Source organism: Salmo trutta, chromosome 19 (assembly GCF_901001165.1).
Source record: "Salmo trutta chromosome 19, fSalTru1.1, whole genome shotgun sequence".
NCBI lineage: Eukaryota > Metazoa > Chordata > Actinopteri > Salmoniformes > Salmonidae > Salmo > Salmo trutta.
In genome coordinates this window covers 18,818,667-18,839,993 of record NC_042975.1, presented here as the reverse complement: position 1 = coordinate 18,839,993, position 21,327 = coordinate 18,818,667, and the positions used below count along the sequence as shown (strand labels likewise).

General features: G+C 42.4%; 1 protein-coding gene across 2 annotated transcripts in view; it reads right to left on the bottom strand.

Moving 5' to 3' along the window:
- LOC115154100 (alpha-tectorin-like) overlaps positions 1-21,327 on the bottom strand; it is a 61,805-nt gene that overhangs the window by 9,059 nt on the left and 31,419 nt on the right. For both annotated transcript variants that reach the window (XM_029699980.1, XM_029699981.1), the window contains 8 exons: positions 19,222-19,792; positions 18,308-18,978; positions 9,714-10,398; positions 9,115-9,314; positions 3,696-4,076; positions 3,297-3,458; positions 3,036-3,160; positions 2,471-2,751 (listed from right to left, as the gene is read on the bottom strand). In XM_029699980.1, coding sequence (XP_029555840.1) covers positions 2,471-2,751; positions 3,036-3,160; positions 3,297-3,458; positions 3,696-4,076; positions 9,115-9,314; positions 9,714-10,398; positions 18,308-18,978; positions 19,222-19,792 — 3,076 coding nt within the window. The remainder of the gene's footprint in view (positions 1-2,470; positions 2,752-3,035; positions 3,161-3,296; positions 3,459-3,695; positions 4,077-9,114; positions 9,315-9,713; positions 10,399-18,307; positions 18,979-19,221; positions 19,793-21,327) is intronic.

The window sequence follows — 21,327 nt, the reverse complement described above, 5'->3', positions numbered from 1 at the left end:
TCAGTATTAATACCCCTTGACTTATTGCACATTTTGTTGTGTTACAGACTAAATTTAAAATAGATCAAATGTATTTTTATCTCACCCATCTACACATAATACCCCCATAATGACAAAGTAATTTTTTGACATTTTTGCGAATGTATTGAAAATAAAATAAAGTATTAACACCACTTAGCTATGATGTTCCAAATTGAGCTCAGGTGCATCCAATTTCCTTTGATCGTCTGGAGTATGCAAAAAGTAATGTGAAAAACAGACCATAAGGCAAAATATTCTGTGGTCTGAGGAGACAAAAATGTTCCTGAACTGTGCACAACTCATTACCTGTCTAACAGTCTAACACCATCCCTACTGTGAAGCGTGGTGGTGGCAGCATCATGCTATGGGGATGCTTTTCAGCAGCAGGGACTGGGAGACTGGTAAGGATAGAGGGTACAATGAATGGAACCAAATATAGGCAAATCATTGGTGAGATGATGATTCAGAGTACAAATGACCTTAGACTGGGGCGAAGATTTACACTGAACAAAAATAAAAAAATATAAATTCCATATTTCATGAGCTAAAATAAAAGATAGCAGAAATGTTCCATATGCACAAAAAAGCTTGTGCACAAATATGCAAATATGCACAAAGCTTGTGCACGAATATGTTTACATCCCTGTTAGTGAGCATTTCTCCTTTGCTAAGATAATCCATCCACCTGACAGATGTGGTATATCAAGAACATGATTAAACAGCATGCTCATTACACAGGTGCACCTTGTGCTGGGGACAATAAAATGCCAATCTAAAATGTGCAGTTTTGTCACACAACACATTCTCTGTTGCCAGAGAATTTTACGTTAATTTCTATACCATAAGCCTCCTCCAAAGTTTTTGGGGAGAATTTGACAGTACGACCAACCCGCCTCACAACTGCAGACCACTTGTATGGCGTCGTGTGGGCGAGCAGTTTGCTGATGCCAATGTTGAGAATAGAGTGCTCCATGGTTATGGTATGGGCAGGCATAAACTACAGATAATGAACACAATTGCATTTTATTGATGACAGTTTGAATGCACAGAGATACCGTGACGAGATTCTGAGGCCCACTGTCAAGCCATTCATCTGCTACCATCACCTCTTGTCCCCAGCACAAGGTGCACCTGTGTAATGAGCATGCTGTTTAATCATGTTCTTGATATACCACATCTGTCAGGTGGATGGATTATCTTGGCAAAGGAGAAATGCTCGCAAGGATATGTATACAATTCCTGGCTGCTGAAAATTTCCCAGTTCTTCCTTGGCCTGCATACTCACCAGACATTTCATCCATTGAGCATGTTTGGGATTCTCTGGATCGACGTGTACAACAGCGTGTTTCACCGGTACAACATTACACAGGCCACAATCAACAGCCTGATCAACTCTATTCGAAGGAGATGTGTCGCACTGCATGAGATAAATGGTGGTCACGCTAGATACTGACCGGTTTTCTGATCCACGCTCCTACTTTTTTTTTACAGGCATCTGTGATCAACAAATGCATATCTGTATTCCCAGTCATGTGAAATCCATAGATTAGGGCCTAATGAATTCATTTCAATAGACTGATTTACTTATATGAACTGTAACTCAGTAAAACATTTGAAATTGTTGCATGTTGTATTTATATTTTTGTTTAGTATATGTTCCAACAGGACACTGACCCCAAGCATACAGCCAAAGCAGTCCTAGAGTGTCCCAGCCAAAGCCTAGACTTGAATCCCAATGAATATCTGTGGAAAGACTTGAAGATTGCTGTTCACTGCCACTCCCCATCTAATTTAACAGAGCTTGAGAAAATCTACAAGGAAGAATGGGAGGAAATCTCTAAATCCAGATGTGCAAAGCTGATACAGACATACCCAAGACGACTCAAAGCCGTAATCGCCGCCAAAGGTGCTTCTACAAAGTATTGTCTCAGGGGTGTGAATACTTATGTAAATTAGATTTTTCTATATTTTATTTTCAATAAATTTGCTAACATTTCTAAAAACATGTTTTCAATTTGCTATTTGTGTAGGTGGGTGAGATTCATTTTTAAATGTAATCAATTTTGAATTCAGGCTGTAACAACAAAATGTAGAATAAGTTCAGGGGTTTGAATAGCTTCTGAAGGCACTGTAGCTCAAGTTTGAAACAATGAAAGCCATTGCACAATATGATTGTGTGTTACATCGCCCATTGGTAGCATGTACAGTTTAGTAGGAACAATAATGGTCCAAGGACTTACCCCTGCAGAACTCTTAGAGGGAAAACATTTTTCAAAGCTATGGAACTGTCTTCAAGGTCCACATTTGAATTTTATTTTCTTAGAGTGTTCTAAATATTATTTTATCAAACTGCACAAATTGGTACCTATTCACCCTCGTGCCTCCCTTTGTAACCCTCCTCCAGAAAGCCATTCTTTCCACCATGCCCGTCCCCATCCCGTGCCCTTACAGCAGTTCTCCTGCGCGATCCATTTTGTGGTGAGCGTGCCCAGGGAGCGGCAGGCCTCGCCGTAGGCAGCGAGCGAGCCGCACACCTGGGCCTTGCGGTGGTTGTAGCAGCCGTCCAGGTAGCAGGACTGGTAGAATGGCCTGGGGTCCAGCAGGCCGTGGCAGGGCTGGAAGAAGCCCTTCATTTGGGTGAGCTTCTGGCACCCCTCCTCGCCCTGGAGGCCAAGCACGGCCGTGTTCTCGCACGACTGGGCCAGTGCCACGTACTGGGTCTCGTCACAGCTGGGGAGAGGGAGAAGAGATGGGAGGTAGAGGTTGAGATGGGAAGATCGATCCATGCTTTTGAATGCACAAATCTGTTTAAACTAGCACCACAACATTCTCCAGAATTCCTAGAAGATTCTGGACACCGCCAAATAACCAGCAAAGAAATTTAAAAACAGCTAGGAGGAAGCAACAAAACCCTAGGTGTGATAAGCAAAAACATTTGTTTTTAAATTACTGTCAATTTAACGACTGTCTATCTCTTCCATGTCACCCCTTCCCATGCCTCCTCTACAATTCACCTGTTCTGCATGCCGTTGGTCTTCCAGCTCTGGGCCAGCTCCAGGGCGCTGACGGCTGGCTTCCCGCGGGAGGTGATGTAGTCGTCAGTGGGGTCTCCGTTGAAGTTGCCACAAAGGCCACACACCTTAATAATAATAATACATAGCTCTTTTATAGCTCTCACAGTTATTTTCTAAAACCTAAAGACGCTTTTCAATAACCATATAATGCATTACATAAAGCTTATATAATGCTCTACAACCATAAGGAAAACAACAAACCTTGTTTTGCAGCCGCTGGCCCATGGTGATACTAAGCGTGTTGAAGCGGTTGTAGCGCACCTGGATGTCCTGTGGTGTGTCAATGACCAGGAAGCCCTCCGACGTGGAGACGCGTGTCATTAAACCCGTGACGAATGGCACCGATACGGGCGTGCCGTTCACCTGGTTAGGAGGAGGATGAGAAAGCGGAGATTCATGCGCGCATTGACATGGTGAGACTTTAAGTACACATACAAAAATAACTATACAGATAACTCACCATCTAACTTCAAACTAATACAAACACACACATTTCACATGCATTCTTTTCATAATACAGATTATAAAGTGATGCAAATACTCATCCATCCATCCATTAATTCATTAATCTATCCATCTCCATCCCTCTTTTCCCCTCACTTTCACAGTGCTCCCGGAGATCAGTATATTCTCCTCGTTGATATAGAGGTATGCGTGGGAGATAGTGGTGAGGTTTGGCGTGCTCCACTTGTCGAAGTTGGCGATGAGCTGGAAGGAGAGGTCAGGTAGCTTGTGGCAGTTGGTGGACAGCACGAAGGAGCAGGAGGCAGGCAGGCGCAAGGACGCCCCGTCAAAGGTCCTGAAGACGCCGCCGCCGGATGCCACGCAGTGCTGCGAGCGCCGGGCAAAGCAGCCGCGCACACCATGGTGCAGGGCACACTCCTCCTCGGCCTTGCAGCGGCGCGGGTCGCACTGGATGAGGTTGCGGCCGATGCACTGGCAGCGCTTGGTGCAGTCACCATTCCAGAATAGCTGTTTGGGCTGGTGAAGAGAAACATAAGTTATGGCAATACAGTGCCTTCAGAAAGTATTCATACCCCTTGACTTTTCCTAAATGTTTTGTGTTACAACCTTAATTCAAAATGGATTACTTAAAAATAAAAATATCTACACATAATAGCCCATAATGACAAAGTGAAAAGATGTTTTTAGAAATGTTTTCAAATGTATTGAATATGAAATACAGAAATATCTCATTTACTTAAGTATTCACACCCCTGAGTCAATACTTTGTAGAAGCACCTTTGGCAGCGATTACAGCTGTGACTCTTTCTGGGTATGTCTCTAAGAGCTTTCCACACCTGGATTGTGCAACAGTTGCCCATTATTATTTTCAAAATTCTTCAAGCTCTGTCAAATTAGTTGTTGATCATTGCTAGACAACCATTTTCAGGTCTTGCCATAGATTTTGAAGTAGATTCAAGTCAAAACTGTAACCTGGTCATGCAGGAACATTCACTGTCTTCTTGGTAAGCAACTCCAGCGTAGATTTGGTCTTGTGTTTTATGTTATTGTCCTGCTGAAAGATGAATTTATCTCCCAGTGTCTGGTGGAAAGCAGACTGAACCAGGTTTTCCTCTAGGATTTTGACTGTGCTTAGCTCCATTCCATTTCTTTATCCTGAAAAACTCCCCAGTCCTTAATGATTACAAGCATAGCCATAACATGATGCAGCCACCACTATGCTTGAAAATATGGAGAGTGGTACTCAGTAATGCGGCAGGTAGCCTAGCGGTTAGAGCGTTGGACTAGTAACCGAAAGGTTTCAAGATCAAATCCCCAAGCTGACAAGGTAAAAATCTGTCGTTCTGCCCCTGAACAAGGCAGTTAACCCACTGTTCCTTGGCCGTCATTGAAAATAAGAATTTGTTCTTAACTGACTTGCCTAGTTAAATCAAGGTAAAATAATTTTAAAAAATGCTTTGTATTGGATTTGCCCCAAACTTAACACTTTGTATTCAGGACAAAAAGTGAATTGCTTTGCCACATTTTTTTGCATTATTACTTTAGTGCCTTGCTGCAAACAGGATGCATGTTTTGGAATATTTGTATTGTGTACAGCCTTCCTTATTTTCAATTAGGTTAGTATTGTGGAGTAACTACAATGTTGTTGGTCCATCCTCAGTTTTCTCCTATCACAGGCATTAAACTCTGTAACTGTTTTAAAGTCACCATTGACCTCATGGTGAAATCCCTGAGCGGTTTCCTTCCTCTCCGGCAACTGAGTTAGGAAGAACGCCTGTGTCTTTGTAGTGACTGGGTTTATTGATACACCATCCAAAGTGTAATTTATAACTTCACCATGCTCAAACGGATATTCAATGTCTGCTTTTTTTTACCCATCTACCAATAGGTGCCCTTCTTTGTGAGGCATTGGAAAACCACCCTTGTCTTGTGGTTGAATCTGTGTTTGAAATGTACTGCTCGACTGAGGGACCTTATCGATAATTGTATGTGTAGGGTACAGAGATGAGGTAGTCATTCAAAAATCATGTTAGACATTATTATTGCACATAGAGAGAGTCCATGCAAATTATTATGTGAGTTGTTAAGCACATTTTTACTCCTGAACCTATTTAGGCTCACCATAAAAAAAGGATTGAATACTTATTGACTCAAGAAATTCAGCTTTTAATTTTTAATAAAGGTATAAACATTCAACTTTGACATTATGGAGTATCGCATGTAGGTCAGTGACACAAAATCTAAATATAATCAATTTATAAATTTAGTCTGATACAACAAAATTTCGAAAAAGTCAAGGGATGTGAATACTTTCTGAAAGCACTGTATGTGCAGTTTTAATGTTACAATATTTAAACCTCTAGGTGAGGATTTCAAAGGCTGAATACCAGACAACAGACAATTAATTGCATTAAGTAGTGTCTGTGTACTCTCACCAAACATAATTGAAATCTCATGCTAACTACCCAGCATACTGGGAGCATTCCTAGAACATTAGCTAAGATTCCCATTAAGTTCTAGTTAGGGTTTTATATAACATTAAGATGATAACATCCCCAAAACATTCTAATAATGTTTTGATGAAAATACTAAATACAAATGTTTTAAATAAGATATCCTTGGAATGTTCTCCTGACATTCACTAAAATGTTGTGCACAACATCTGTAACAACCACCACAGAACCTTCCCCCAAAGTTTCCAAGAAGGGTAAAAACAATGTACCAGTAACATTTTCCCAGCCAACCAAAATTTGTTCTGTGAAAGTTCGCAGCAAATTTTCTCAAAACACAAAAACTGTTTAGTCATGATGATGATCATAATGTTTTTATAAAACATTCTCCTTATGTTGCAATAACATTCCCAGAACACATTTAGTCTGTTCTTTAAAAGTTCCCTGATTTCTCATTAGGTTGTGGGAAGAGTCTGTTGGAAACATTGTGGGGACATCACAAAATATATGTTCCCAAAACACAAAAAACTGTTGAGTTGTGCAGATTATACAATGTTTTGTTTAGGGTGCAAAAAAACATTCACCTGGTGTTAAAAGAATGTTCCATGACCAAATGTTTTATGTTCTTTAAAAGTTCGTAAAACATTTCTTTAGGTTGTGGGAACATTGTGGGGATATGACAAGAGATAGTTTTAGTGTTATGGGAATCTATCCAGATGTGCTGACATTAACATTATGTTTGTATCAGTGTGCACAAAATACAAATTTAATGTTGCAAAAATGTTGACAGAAAAGCCTTTGAGTTATTTAAAGGTTCTCAAAACATTTAATTAGGCTTTGGGAACAGTGTGGGTACATTAAAAGAGATTTGCTTTGTTGTGGTAACATTCCTAAAAATTAAAGCTAGGTTACACAGGACATTCCTATAAGAATGCTGACATAACACCTAGTCTGGACCAAATAAAGACATCCTCTCTTTCAGTAGAGTATATCTGTGCCTCAACTTCAGTGTTTTTTGGTTTTTAAAGAAACATGGTTAAAAATATATGAGGGATTGAACCTGCAATATTAAGATCTCCAACCAGATCATTAACCCTCTTCACCACCAGTGGATATCTTTGACCTTGCAGGATTTTTTCAGTCTAATATGGTCTATCAGGACACAGAACACATTTTCTGAGTTATTCAAATTTTCCCATTCTCTTCATATGCTGTGTACTGTAACACTGCATATTGTGATTTTTGTCTTTGCTATTGTATTTTTTGTTGTGTTCACAATTTTAATTGAAAACAATAACAGTAAAGTGCTTAATTGTTACCCCAAAATGATTTGATATTAAGATTAAAACAGCTGCATTGGACCTTTAAATCAATAAAAGATTATTGCATTGAACATCAATATGTTTTTATATATTTCAGAATGGCTATTGCTTTTATAAGAAAAGGTCAAATTATTTTCTTATTTAGTTTGATGGTTTGGAGCCTGTATTTAAGAAGCATATGAATTCACAAGAATTCAAATCACTTAAAGGAAGCTTAATCAAATAAAATTTTTATAATACTTTCAACACGTGATGATTAAAGAAAATCATCAAATCAGTGTTACAAGTACACAGCATGTGAAGAGGATGGGAACATTTGAATAACTCAGAAAATGTGTTCTGTGTCCAGATTGACCATATTAGACTGAAAGAACACTGCAATACAGATATCCCATAGTGGTGCAGAGGGTTAACCCAATGAGTCCCACCATATTTTTATTTTTTATTTAATTTCACCTTTATTTAACCAGGTAGGCTAGTTGAGAACAAGTTTTCATTTGCAACTGCGACCTGGCCAAGATAAAGCGTAGCAATTTGACACATACGACAACACAGAGTTACACATGGAATAAACAAACATACAGTCAATAATACAGTAGAACAAATGAAAACAAAAAAAGTCTATATAGTGAGTGCAAATGAGGTAAGTTAAGGCAATAAATAGGCCACGGTGGTGAAGTAATTACAATATAGCAATTAAAACACTGGAATGGTAGATGTGCAGAAGATGAATGTGCAAGTAGAGATACTGGGGTGCAAAGGAGCAAGATAAATAAATAAATACAGTATGGGGATGAGGTACATAGATGGGCTGTTTACAGATGGGCTATGTACAGGTGCAGTGATCTGTGAGCTGCTCTGACAGCTGGTGCTTAAAGCTAGTGAGCGAGATATGAGTCTCCAGCTTCAGAGATTTTTGCAGTTCGTTCCAGTCATTGGCAGCAGAGAACTGTAAGGAAAGACGACCAAAGGAGGAATTGGCTTTGGGGGTGACCATAATGCCGGCATGATTTAGGACTTCTAACCCCTTTTATACATTGTGTATACTACAGACTACAGACGATCGTGTGTACTACAGTTTGAGCTACAGACTTCTGGGTTATACTATTGGATTTGTCTATTTTGTCTGCATCCGTAGATATCAACCATTGGTCTGTGTGATTAACAGGAGCTGCTAGTGGTCTTTGTGAGACAAGGGCAGATACCGAAGTGGTCTTTTATTTGAACAAAAACGTCTGTAGAGTCCGAATGGTTTGAGATACAAACTATTAAAAGCTGAGACTCTCACGAACATGTATAGAAATACAGCCGGTATGATGCATTTTGCATCATATGACGCAAACTACCACATCATATGATGCAAAATGCATCATACTGGCTGTATTTCTGTATTTTGAAAGTTATGTCTTGAAAACTTGATTGCTGGCATGCAAAACATGTTGGGACTATATCAACAATGGACTAAGGAAACAAATACCTAAAGATAGTTTTGGGGTGGAATTTTTCTTTAAACATTGTATGAATCCCATCACAACTGAGCATATTTTGTTTGTTTAGTAACCTCTCTCTCCTCTCCCAAAACCGAATGAAATATTCTGGGAACCCTTAAAATAAACATTCTATAAACAACTGGACAGTTTTTGTGTTATGAGAACATTTGCCGTGACCTAACGTATGTTCTGGGAACTTTCACAGAACCAATTTTTGTTTGCTGGTACCATGTCAGGTGAACTGTATATGATTGTCTGTGGAGAGAGACTACTGTCTGTGTGATTGACTCACCTCATAGTACTTGCCGTCCGTGTAGCAGCCACAGTTCTGGGGCAGGATGCAGCCTTTGCCGTTGAGGACGTAGCCCTGGTCACACTGACAGCCCTCCACACAGTCCTGGGTGCACTCCCTCTGGCCTCGGGCTGGGGCACACTGCGGCTGGCACACTGACATGCAACCAGAGTAGTGGCTGTTGGCTGGGCACGTCAGCACTGAGGAAGGAGAAAAATAATCATGTCCTCAACGAAGATGTGGGTTAAGTCCAAAATGGCACCCTATTCCTTATGTACAGTAGTGCACTAGACAAACATGATACACCTTTTTTCATTTACCTGGCAGTGGTACTCTGGACAGATTACAAGTCTGGGTGCATTTAGTGGATGGTAGACGCAGAATAGATATGAACAAAATATTAGTTAGCTGTTCATGTGACAATGTATGTCATTGTATAGGAGGGGTTACATAAAGCTCCTGCTTATGATTAATCTCTTCCTTAATAATATGACTGAAAACTCCATGTAACCTTTGTGAAAGTATAAGTTATTATTATCTAGTAGGATATTTCTATTGAAGTGTAGTCCCATGTGAGCCTCAATTATTATTGTGCTCACCACAGGGCGTGTCACTTCTCCAGCCTAACACGCGCACCCCCTGGGTCTGGCATGTGCTGGTGTAGATCTGCAGCCAGTTGCAAATAGTTTCTGGGGCACCCTGGTCCAGGCACGTGTCCTGCAGACAGCTCTGGTAAAAGAACGCTGGCGCCACCTTGCTGTGACAGCGTGCAAACACACCACCGCGGTCCGCGATCAGCCCGCACAGACGCACTGCCTCGGGCTCCACAAACACGTACAGCCCATCACCCAGGTGGAATCGGATTCCCGTGTAGCCCCCGCCTTCAACATTGATGCCTCCTCCCTCGACATTTTGGGCCCCGCCTTCCACGTTAGCATCTGTGACAAGGAGAGGGGCGTCGACGGCGCCGAGGCCTCTCTCGACCAATCCGCAACGTGGGCACGAGTCGCCGCACCCTACCTGGCAGAAGGTGTCCCGATCGGCCCAGGCCATACCCCAGTCGTTGGTGGTGAAGGTGGGCGGAGAGGAGAGTGGCATGCCCTGGCACAGGCCGCAGGTTGCGTTGTAGAGGCGTCTGGGCAGCGTGAGCAGGAGCAGGGTGTTCCAGTCGAAGGCTACCTTCAGGCCAAAGTCCGTCTCCAACACCAGCTGCATGCCGAAGGTGAAGATGTGGACCTTCCCTGGTCCCAGCTTCAGAGGCAGGTATAGACGCTCCTTATTCACCTAGGAGATAACATGAGAGAGAGTCATGGCTGTGTGTCTGTGTGTGTGCAGGGACGCCGTATCGGGGGGGAAGTTAAGATGATTCTAAGGGCCTGTGACTGACAGGGGCCCTAAAAAGTTAATAGAACATGAGGTTAATAATTTAATATTGAAAAAAATTGACCTATCATCATTAATATAATATTTTATTTACAATGTACTAATAAAACTGACGGTTTATTTTCTTTTCTTGTTTTTGGCTAAAAGTAAACATCCAGAGAGCCTCTGAAATGGTTCGGTCCTGCCCCCAAACCGGGCTGGAACGGTACTTGCTAGCAGTGAGCTGCGAGTGAGGAGTATCATGTCTCGCTTCCTAAAGAAAAATCTGGCTTCCAAAAACAAAAAGAAAGACAGGAGAGAGAAAAGGGCGACAGTATGTCACCCAATTTTTCACAAAGGAAGGTGGGTGTAGTCCGTGAGTGGTGGAAATTAACCTGCTAGCTTAGTCCATAGTGAAATATGCTACTTTTGCTCCCCTAACATTAGTTACTTAATATTTTCACAGAAAATTCGGAGTGTTAACATATCGCACCTCTTTTAGTCGACATTTAAACAATGCAGGCAAACCTTTAGCAAGCTATTCACACTAAATCAGGGATGCTGGCCTTCTAGGCAGAGTTCCTCTGTCCAGTGTCTGTGTTCTTTTGCCCATCTTAATCTTTACTTTTTATTGGCCAGTCTGAGATATGGCTTTTTCTTTGCAACTCTGCCTAGAATGCCAGCATCCCAGAGTCGCCTCTTCACTGTTGACGTTGAGACTGGTGTTTTGCGGGTACTATTTAATGAAGCTGCCAGTTGAGGACTTGTGAGGCGTCTGTTTCTCAAACTAGACACGCTAATGTATTTGTCCTCTTGCTCAGTTGTGCACTGGGGCCTCCCACTCGTCTTTCTATTCTGGTTAAAGCCAGTTTGCGCTGTTCTGTGAAGGGAGTAGTACACAGCGTTGTACGAGATCTTCAGTTTCTTGGCAATTTCTCGCATGGAATAGCCTTCAATTCTTAGAACAAGAATAGACTGACGAGTTTCAGAAGAAAGTCTTTGTTCCTAGCCATTTTGAGCCTGTAATCGAACCCACAAATGCTGATGCTCCAGATACACAACTAGTCTAAAGAACTAGTCTTCTTTAATCAGCAGGACAGTTTTCAGCTGTGCTAACATAATTGCAAAAGGGTTTTCTAATGATCAATAAGCCTGTTAAAATGATCAACTTGGAATAGCTAACACAACTTGCCATTGGAAAACAGGAGTGATGGTTGCTGATAATGGGCCTCTACGCCAATGTAGATTTTCCATAAGAAATCAGGAGTTTCCAGCTACAATAGTCATTTACAACATTAACAATGTCTACACTGTATTTCTGATCAATTTGAGGTTATTTTAATGGATAAAAAATGTGCTTTTCAAAAACAAGGACATTTCTAAGTGACCCCAAACTTTTGAACGGTAGTGTATACACACACACACACACACACACACACACACACACACACACAGTCAAAAGTTTGGACACACCTACTTTTTCAAGGGTTTTTCTTTATTTTTACTATTTTCTACAATAACAGTGAAGACATCAAAACTATGAAATAACACATATGGAATCATGTAGTAACCAAACAAGTGTTAAAGAAATCAAAATATATTTCAAATTTGAGATTCTTCAAATAGCCACCGTTTGCCTTGATGACAGCTTTGCACACTCTTGGCATTCTCTCAACCAGCTTCACTTAGAATAATTTTCCAACAGTCTTGAAGGAGTTCACAAATATGCTGAGCACTTGTTGGCTGCTTTTCCTTCATCTGCAGTCCAAATCATCCCAAACCATCTCAATTGGGTTGAGGTTGGGGGATTGTGGAGGCCAGGTCCTCTGATGCAGCACTCCATCACTCTCCTTCTTGGTCAAATAGCCTTTACACAGCCTGGAGGTGTGTTGGGTCATTGTCCTGTTAAAAAACAAATGATAGTCCCACTAAGCGCAAACCAGATGGAATGAAGAACAGTTGAAGTCAGAAGTTTACATACACCATAGCCAAATACATTTAAAACAGAGTTTTTCACAATTCCTGACATTTAATCATAGTAAAAATTCCTTGTCTTAGGTCAGTTAGGATCACCACTTTATTTTAAGAATGTGAAATGTCAGGATAATATTTATTTCATCACATTCCCAGTGGGTCAGAAGTGTACATGCACTCAATTAGTATTTGGTAGCATTGCCTTTAAATTGTTTAACTTGGGTCAAACGTTTCGGGTAGCCTTCCACAAGCTTCCCACAATAAGTTGGGTGAATTTTGGCCCATTCCTCCTGACAGAGCTGGTGTAACTGAGTCAGGATTGTAGGCCTCCTTGCTCGCACACACTTTTTCAGTTCTGCCATTACATTTTCTATAGGATTGAGGTCAGGGCTTTGTGATGGCCACTCCAATACCTTGACTTTGTTGTCCTTAAGTCATTTTGCCACAACTTTGGAACTCTATGCTTGGGGTAATTGTCCATTTGGAAGACCCATTAGCAACCAAGCTTTAACTTCCTGACGGATGTCTTGAGATGTTGCTTCTATATATATCTACATCATTTTCCTTTCTCACGATGCCATCTATTTTGTGAAGTGCACCTGTCCCTCCTGCAGCAAAGCACCCCCACAACATGATGCTTCATGTTTGGGATGATGTTCTTCGGCATTCAATCCTCCCACTTTTTCCTCCAAACATAACAATGGTCATTACGGCCAAACAGTTCTATTTTTGTTTCATCAGACCAGAGGACATTTCTCCAAAAAGTACAACCTTTGTCCCCATGTGCAGTTGCAAACCGTAGTCTGGCTTTTTGTTTATGGCGGTTTTGGAGCAGTGGCTTCTTCCTTGCTGAGCAGCCTTTCAGGTTATGTTGATATAGGACCCATTTTACTGTGGATATAGGTACTTTTGTACCTGTTTCCTCCAGCATCTTTGCTGTTGTTCTGGGATTGATTTGCACTTTTCACACCAAAGTACGTTCATCTCTAGGAGACAGAACGCGTCTCCTTCCTGAGCTGTATGACGGCTGCGTGGTCCCATGGTGTTAATACTTGAGTACTATTGTTTGTACAGATTAACGTGGTACCTTCAGGCCTTTGGAAATTGCTCCCAAGGATGAATCAGACATGTGATGGTCTAAAAAAAAATTTGGAGGTCTTGGCTGATTTTCTTTTGATTTTCCCATGATGTCAAGCAAAGAGGCACTGAGTTTGAAGGTAGGCCTTGAAATACATCCACAGGTACACCTCCAATTGACTCAAATGATGTCAATTAGCCTATTAGAAGCATCTAAAGCCATGACATACTTTTCTGGAATTTTCCAAGCTGTTTAAAGGCACAGTCAATGTAGTGTATGTAAACTTCTGACCCACTGGAATTGTGATACAGTGAATTATAAGTGAAATAATCTGTTCGTAAACAATTGTCGGAAAAATTACTAGTGTCATGCACAAAGTAGATGTCCTAACCGGCTTGCCAAAACTATAGTTTGTTAACAAGAAATTTGTGGATTGGTTGAAAAACAAGTTTAAATGACTCCAACCTAAGTGTATGTAAACTACCGACTTCAGCTGCATCACTGCAGAATGCTGTGGTAGCCACGCTGGTTAAGCTTGCCTTGAATTCTAAATAAATCACTGACAGTGTTACCAGCAAAGCACACTCACACCTCCTCCTCCATGCGGAGATCATCCGTTCACCAACTCTGCATCTCACAAAGACACGGCGGTTGGAACCAAAAATCTGAAATTTGGACTCAGACCAAATGGACAGATTTCCACCGGTCTAATATTCATTACTAATGTTTCTTGGCCCAAGCAAGTCTCTTCTTCTTATTGGTGTCCTTTAGTAGTGGGTTCTTTGCAGCAATTCAACCATGAAGGCCTGATTCAAGCAGTCTACTCTTAACAGTTGATGTTGGGATGTGTCTGTTAATTTAACTCTGAAGCATTTATTTGGGCTGCAATCTCTGAGGCTGGTAACTCTAATTAACTGATCCTCTGCAGCAGAGGTAACTCTGGGTCTTCCTTTTCCTGTGACGGTCCTCATGAGAGCCAGTTTTATTTTTAATTTTATTTCACCTTTATTTAACCAGGTAGGCTAGTTGAGAACAAGTTATCATTTACAACTGCGACCTGGCCAAGATAAAGCACAGCAGATTGACACATACAACAACACAGAGTTACACATGGAGTAAACAAACATACAGTCAATAATACAGTAGAAAAAAAAAAAATCTATATACAGTGTGTGCAAATGAGGTGAGATAAGGGATTTAAGGCAATAAATAGGCCATGGTGGCGACGTAATTACAATATAGCAATTAAACACTGGAATGGTAGATGTGCAAAGGAGCAAGATAAATAAATAAATAAATACAGTATGGGGATGAGGTAGTTGGATGGGCTGTTTACAGATGGGCTATGTACAGGTGCAGTGATCTTTGAGCTGCTCTGACAGCTGTTGCTTAAAGCTAGTGAGGGAGATATGAGTCTCTAGCTGCAGTGATTTTTGCAGTTCGTTCCAGTCATTGGCTGCAGAGAACTGGAAGGGAAGGCGGCCAAAGGAGGAATTGGCTTTGGGGGTGACCAGTGAGATATACCTGCTGGAGCGCGTGCTACGGGTGGGTGCTGCTATGGTGACCGGTGAGCTGAGATAAGGCGGGGCTTTACCTAGCAGATACTTGTAGATGACCTGGAGCCAGTGGGTTTGGCGACAGGTATGAAGCGAGGGCCAGCCAACAAGAGCATACAGGTCGCAGTGGTGGGTAGTACATGGGGCTTTGGTGACAAAACAGATAGCACTGTGATAGACTGCATCCAATTTGTTGAGGAGAGTTTTGGATGCTATTTTAGAAATGACATCGCCAAAGTCGAGGATCGGTAGGATGATCAGTGTTACGAGGGTATGTTTGGCAGCATGAGTGAAGGAGGCTTTGTTGCGAAATGGGAAGCCGATTCTAGATTTAATTTTGTATTGGAGATGCTTAATGTGAGTCTGGAAGGAGAGTTTACAGTCTAACCAGACACCTAGGTATTTGTAGTTGTCCACATATTCTAAGTCAGAACCGTCCAGAGTAGTGATGCTGGACGGGTGGGCAGGTGCGGGCAGTGATCAGTTGAAGAGCATGCATTTCGTTTTACTTGCATTTAAGTGCATTTGGAGGCCACGGAAGGAGAATTGTATGGCATTGAAGCTCGTCTGGAGGTTAGTTAACACAGTTTCCAAAGAAGGGCCAGATGTGTACAGAATGGTATCGTCTGCGTAGATGTGGATCAGAGAATCACCAGCAGCAAGAGCGACATCATTGATGTATACAGAGAAGAGAGTTGGCACGAGAATTGAACCCTGTGGCACCCCCATAGAGACTGCCAGAGGTCCGGACAACAGGCCCTCCGATTTGACACACTGAACTCTATCAGAGAAGTAGTTGGTGAACCAGGCGAGGCAATCATTTAAGAAACCAAGGCTGTTGATTCTGCCAATAAGAATGTGATGATTGACAGAGTCGAAAGCCTTGGCCAGGTCGATGAATACGGCAGCACAGTAATGACTCTTACCGATGGCGGTTATGATATTGTTTAGGACCTCGAAATGGTCGGTAATCTGTTTGTTAACTTGGCTTTCGAAGACCTTAGAAAGGCAGGGTAGGATAGATATAGGTCTGTAGCAGTTTGGGTCTAGAGTTTCTCCCCCTATGAAGAGGGGGATGACCGCGGCAGATTTCCAATCTTTGGGAATCTCAGATGATACGAAAGAGAGTTTGAACAGGCTGGTAATTAGGGGTTGCAACAATTTCGAGAGATCATTTTAGAAAGAGAGGGTCCAGATTGGCTAGCCCAGCTGATTTGTAGTGGTCCAGATTTTGCAGCTCTTTCAGAACATCAGCTATCTGGATTTGGGTGAAGGAGAAATGGGGAGGCTTGGGCGAGTTGCTGTGGGGAGTGCAGGGCTGTTGACCGGGGTAGGGGTAGCCAGGTGGAAAGCATGGCCAGCCGTAGAAAAAGGCTTATTGAAATTCTCAATTATAGTGGATTTATCGGTGGTGACATTGTTTCCTAGCCTTAGTGCAGTGGGCAGCTGGGAGGAGGTGCTCTTATTCTCCATGGACTTTACAGTGTCCCGAACTTTTTTGAGTTTGTGCTACAGGATGCACATTTCTGCTTGAAAAACTAGCCTTAGTTTTCCTAACTGTCTGAGTTTCATCATAGCGCTTGATGGTTTTTGCGACTGCACTTGAAGAAACTTTCAAAGTTCTTGACATTTTCCGGATTGACTTCATGTCTTAAAGTAATGATGGACTGTCGTTTCTCTTTGCTTATTTGAGCTGTTCTTGCCATAATATGGATGTGATCTTTTACCAAATAGGGCTTTCTTCTGTATAGCACACTTACCTTGTCACAGCACAACTGATTGGCTCAAAATGAATTAAGAAGGAAATAAATTCCACAAATTCACTTTTAACAAGGCACACCTGTTAATTGAAATGCATTCCAGGTGACTACCTCATGAAGCTGGTTGAGAGAATGCCAAGAGTGTGCAAAGCTGTCAGGGCAAACTGTCTGTGATTTATTTAGAATTCAAGGCACAGTTAACCAGCATGGCTACAACAGCATTCTGCAGCGATACGCCATCCCATCTTGTTTGTGCTTAATGGGACTATCTTTTGTTTTTCAACAGGACAATGACCCAACACACCTCCAGGCTGTGTAAGGACTATTTGACCAAGAAGGAGAGTGATGGAGTGCTGTATCAGATGACCTGGCCTCCACAATCCCCCAACCTCAACCCAATTGAGATGGTTTGGGATGAGTAGGACCGCAGAGTGAAGGAAAAGCAGCCAACAAGTGCTCAGCATATGTGGGAAGTCCTTCAAGACTGTTGGAAGAACATTCCAGGTGAAGCTGGTTGAGAGAATGCCAAGAGTGTGTAAAGCTGTCATCAAGGCAAAGGGTGGCTATTTGTAGAATCTCAAATATGAAATATATTTTGATTTGTTTATCACTTTTTGGGTTAATTCATGATTCCATATGTGTTATTTCATAGTTTTGATATCTTCACAATTATTCTACAATGTAGAAAATAGTAAAAATAAAGAAAAACCCTGGAATGAGTAGGTGTGTCCAAACTTTTGAATGGTACTGATAGTGTATATTTATTTTTTTGTTTTGTTTTGTTTAACAGGACAAATATAATGGGGCATGTGCCCTTGTGCCCCCTATGGTCATGATGCCTCTGTATGTATGTTTGTTTGTGTGTGTGCGTGTGTTATATATTGTGGGTGTAAGTGTGAGTGTATAGGATCAAGTGTGTGTATTGTGGTTTTTCTCAGATCTTTGAGTTGGTTTGTGAACCCTTTCCAAATGTCACTCAGGTCAGCCGTTCCTCTGAGCCCAATCCAGCCCGATAAAAGATGTTGATTGAAATAAGATCCACCCTGAGCCAATCAAAGAGGAATTCACTCTTTGCTCCGTTATTCTATAGGCTTGATTAGCAAATAACTCTCCCTTACACGTCCAACCACTGTGACCTTCACAATACATCAGTCACATTGGAAGGATGAATACGCACTGAAATTAAGACATAATAAGAACACATTTCCCCTGTCACTTTTCAGTTTGATTCTCTGAAAGGCATTGGAAGGATTATTGGCCTGTTCCCATTACTTACCACAGATGTTTCTTCCTAATAAAGTCTAACAAGACTGACTGTGCCTCAGAGTTTTCACACTACTGACTCAAACCAAACCAAGCATTACTGAGCATTTCACAAAGGACAATGTGAAACAAAAATATCAGAGCCAGTACAGTTTGGTTCAAGATGGAGAGGTAGTGTGAAAGGGGTATAATCCACTCACCGTGATGGTGTGTTTGTAGCTCCGAGACACCTCAATCTCATAGCCGTAGACTTCCAAGACGAACCCTCTCACCCAGATGGCCTGCCCCGTGTCCCTCTCCTCGTTCCGGGCTGACAGCTTGAAGTGAGGGAAGGTGGCGCTGCTGCTCGTCCCAGGCTGGGTGGCGGGGCTCTGATCCCCATCATCCTCCCCCACCACCCCGCCGTTGCACGCCGTTGTAGCCAGCCTCAAGGTACAGCTGCTCTGTAGCTCGAAGGGCACACCACCGAACGGAAGGAAGTGGCTGTAACCGGCGGCAACGCATAGCGCCTCGGTGCGCGGCTGGCAGAAGTAGAGGCCCTCAAGGCCCTCCTGGCAGTACTCGCCCTCCCCGCATGGTGCCAGCGTGCAGTAGACGCTGTTGTCCGAGCCGTTGCAGTAGCAGCGCTCTTTGCACTCCCAGTCGGTCCAGAAGGTTTGGTTGGTGGTCAGCTGCCGGCTGCCAAGGTCGAGGCAGCCGCAGTCACTGCGTGCCACGCACTGGCCATCACGCAGCGCAAAGCCCTCCTCGCACTGGCAACCCTCCTGGCAGGGCAGTGGGCACGGCTCGTCGAGCTCGTCAAGGCCGGCGCAGGTCAGCTGGCACGCGCTAGTGCACTCATCGAAGTGACTGTTCTCCGGACAGGGCAAGGCTGCGGGAAGGAGAGAGAGAAAGGTGGGAGAGAGAGATGAGAGTGGGGTAAGAGAGAAAGAGAGAGGGACGGTGAAAGAAAGAAAAGTAGAGAGATAAAGACAGATGACGAACAGAGACAGAAACAAGAGAAAGGGATATTCAGAATTAGCAGATTCAATGCGTGGTTCATAAAGGAAAAATACATGGTTAGTTAATCACTCAACAACATTCCAAGGTGGTGGTGGTGGGGGGACTAACTCACGGCAATTGGTAGCACTCCTCCAGGCGGCAAGGCCCACCTGGGCGTCCTGACAGGCTGAGGCATACGCCTGCAGCGAAGAGCAGAGCGCCGAGCGGTTTCCCTCCCGCACGCACATGTTGTACAGGCAGTTCCGGAAGAACGGCGAGGGGTTGACAGCACTGTGGCACGCCAGGAATGAGCTGTTCCCCGGGTCGTTGATGTTGCCGCACATCCATGGGCTCTGGTAGAGCCGCAGGTCCGTGCACATGCGGTACAGGTCGTCGCAATCGCCGTTACATGTCAGGTCGTCGGCGATGGCCCGCCAGCCTTCGGTAAAGAGTTCGGGGGATTCGGCCAGACGGCCGTTGGGTAGACGGAGGTCGTCACTGGCATTTCCGTTGAAGAGGCCGCACAGGCCACAGGTGGCGTTGTAAAAGAGGGTAGAGAGGGAGATGTTGAGGAAGCCCTGGCGGGTGTAGCGGACTAGGACCAATCCGCTGGACTCCACCACGGTGGTGTTGCCCGGGGCGCGGTAGATCATCAGGGTCTCCAGAGGGTGGATATAAGGTAGTAGTACCGGCTCACCGTTCAGCTGGGAATTAGAGACATCATAACATTGTGTCACAGACTGGTAATAGCAGGGTAAATTCATTTGAATTCAATCACTTTTTGACAGCATCCCTTTTGATTTAAACAAAACTTTCCATACGTTTGCCCATGTAAGAAATGGTCAGGAGGTTACTTTTTGGACCTGAATGCAAAAACATTCAGGAGATAAAAGTACTCAAAGTTTAACCATTTTGCATATCCCACCATACCTTGAGACCACCATGTCTTTATCACTGGAAAAGATAAATGGTTGAGTTTGATATCTTTTAAAAGTTTACAAAACAGGTTTGTCAAACTATTTTATAATAATTTATTTCAAAAATAATGCCATACACACATATGGCATTATTTTACCTTAAACGTCAATTATCTAAAAATGTGTATATTCTGATTGTTTTCATATTCGCGTATGTTGTAGCTTAGACCCTACTTTACATCATCTGAGGTTTTTTTTTGTGCCTGCCATTGGTTGATACAACATGCTCTTGAATACAGGGTGGGTGTCATTTCGATCATAGAAATGTAATTCATAGATTGGCCCTATCCCATCAGACAACTGCAATTTAGCTAGCACGCCATTGAAATTGAATTTACATTTTTACTTCGAATTACTACAACAAAGATGGCCGCCGAATCACCCACCGTTGAATGTCAACTTAAATGGTCATGTCTATTCTATTATCTATATTTCTATGATTTCAATAGGTTTCCTATGGAAGATTGACAGTATTATTTGAAACAAAAGATATTCCCATCCAAGTCAACATTCTCTGATGTGTGGACCTCCAATCATCTTTGTGGTACCATTTGAAAGTTGAAATGTAAATGTTATGAAAAAAAATGTAAATGACACCCATATTCAAGAGCGTGTTGAGAGCAACCGATGGCGAGCACAACACAAGGTGATGATGTAAAATTAAGTGTAAGCTACAACATATGCAAATATGAAAACTCTAGTTTATGCGTTTTTAGATAATTGATGTTTAAGGTAAAAAAAATTACAAAAAACATGTCCAAGAAAAATGATCAAGTAGTTTGACAACCCTGTTTCTAAGCTTAAAAATCAATCTCAACCATTTATCTTTTCCAGTGATGACGACATGACATGGTGGGGTATAAAAAATAGGTCAACTTTGAGCACCTTTATCTCCAATATGTCCCTTTCAAAGTTTCATTCAAATCAAAAGGGGTGCTGTCAAAAAGCAATTGAATTCAAATAGATTTACCCAGCAGCAACATTCAATCACTGTAATGTAGTGTTGGGATATACATATTCCAGCTAAATTACTTTGAGCATGAGAAAGGTATCTCATGATGACATTAGACTTTCAGGGCCAGTTTCCCAGACTGATATTTAGCCAACCCTTGGTGTAAAATTATGTTAAATGGAGTTTCTCCACTGGAAGTGATTCTTAGTCCAGAAGTAAAGTTAGCCTAGGTCTGGAAAACCGACCGGCAATGAGGCCCACAATACTGATGCTTTCTGAATACATTTTCAACAGAATCTTTACAGATCTC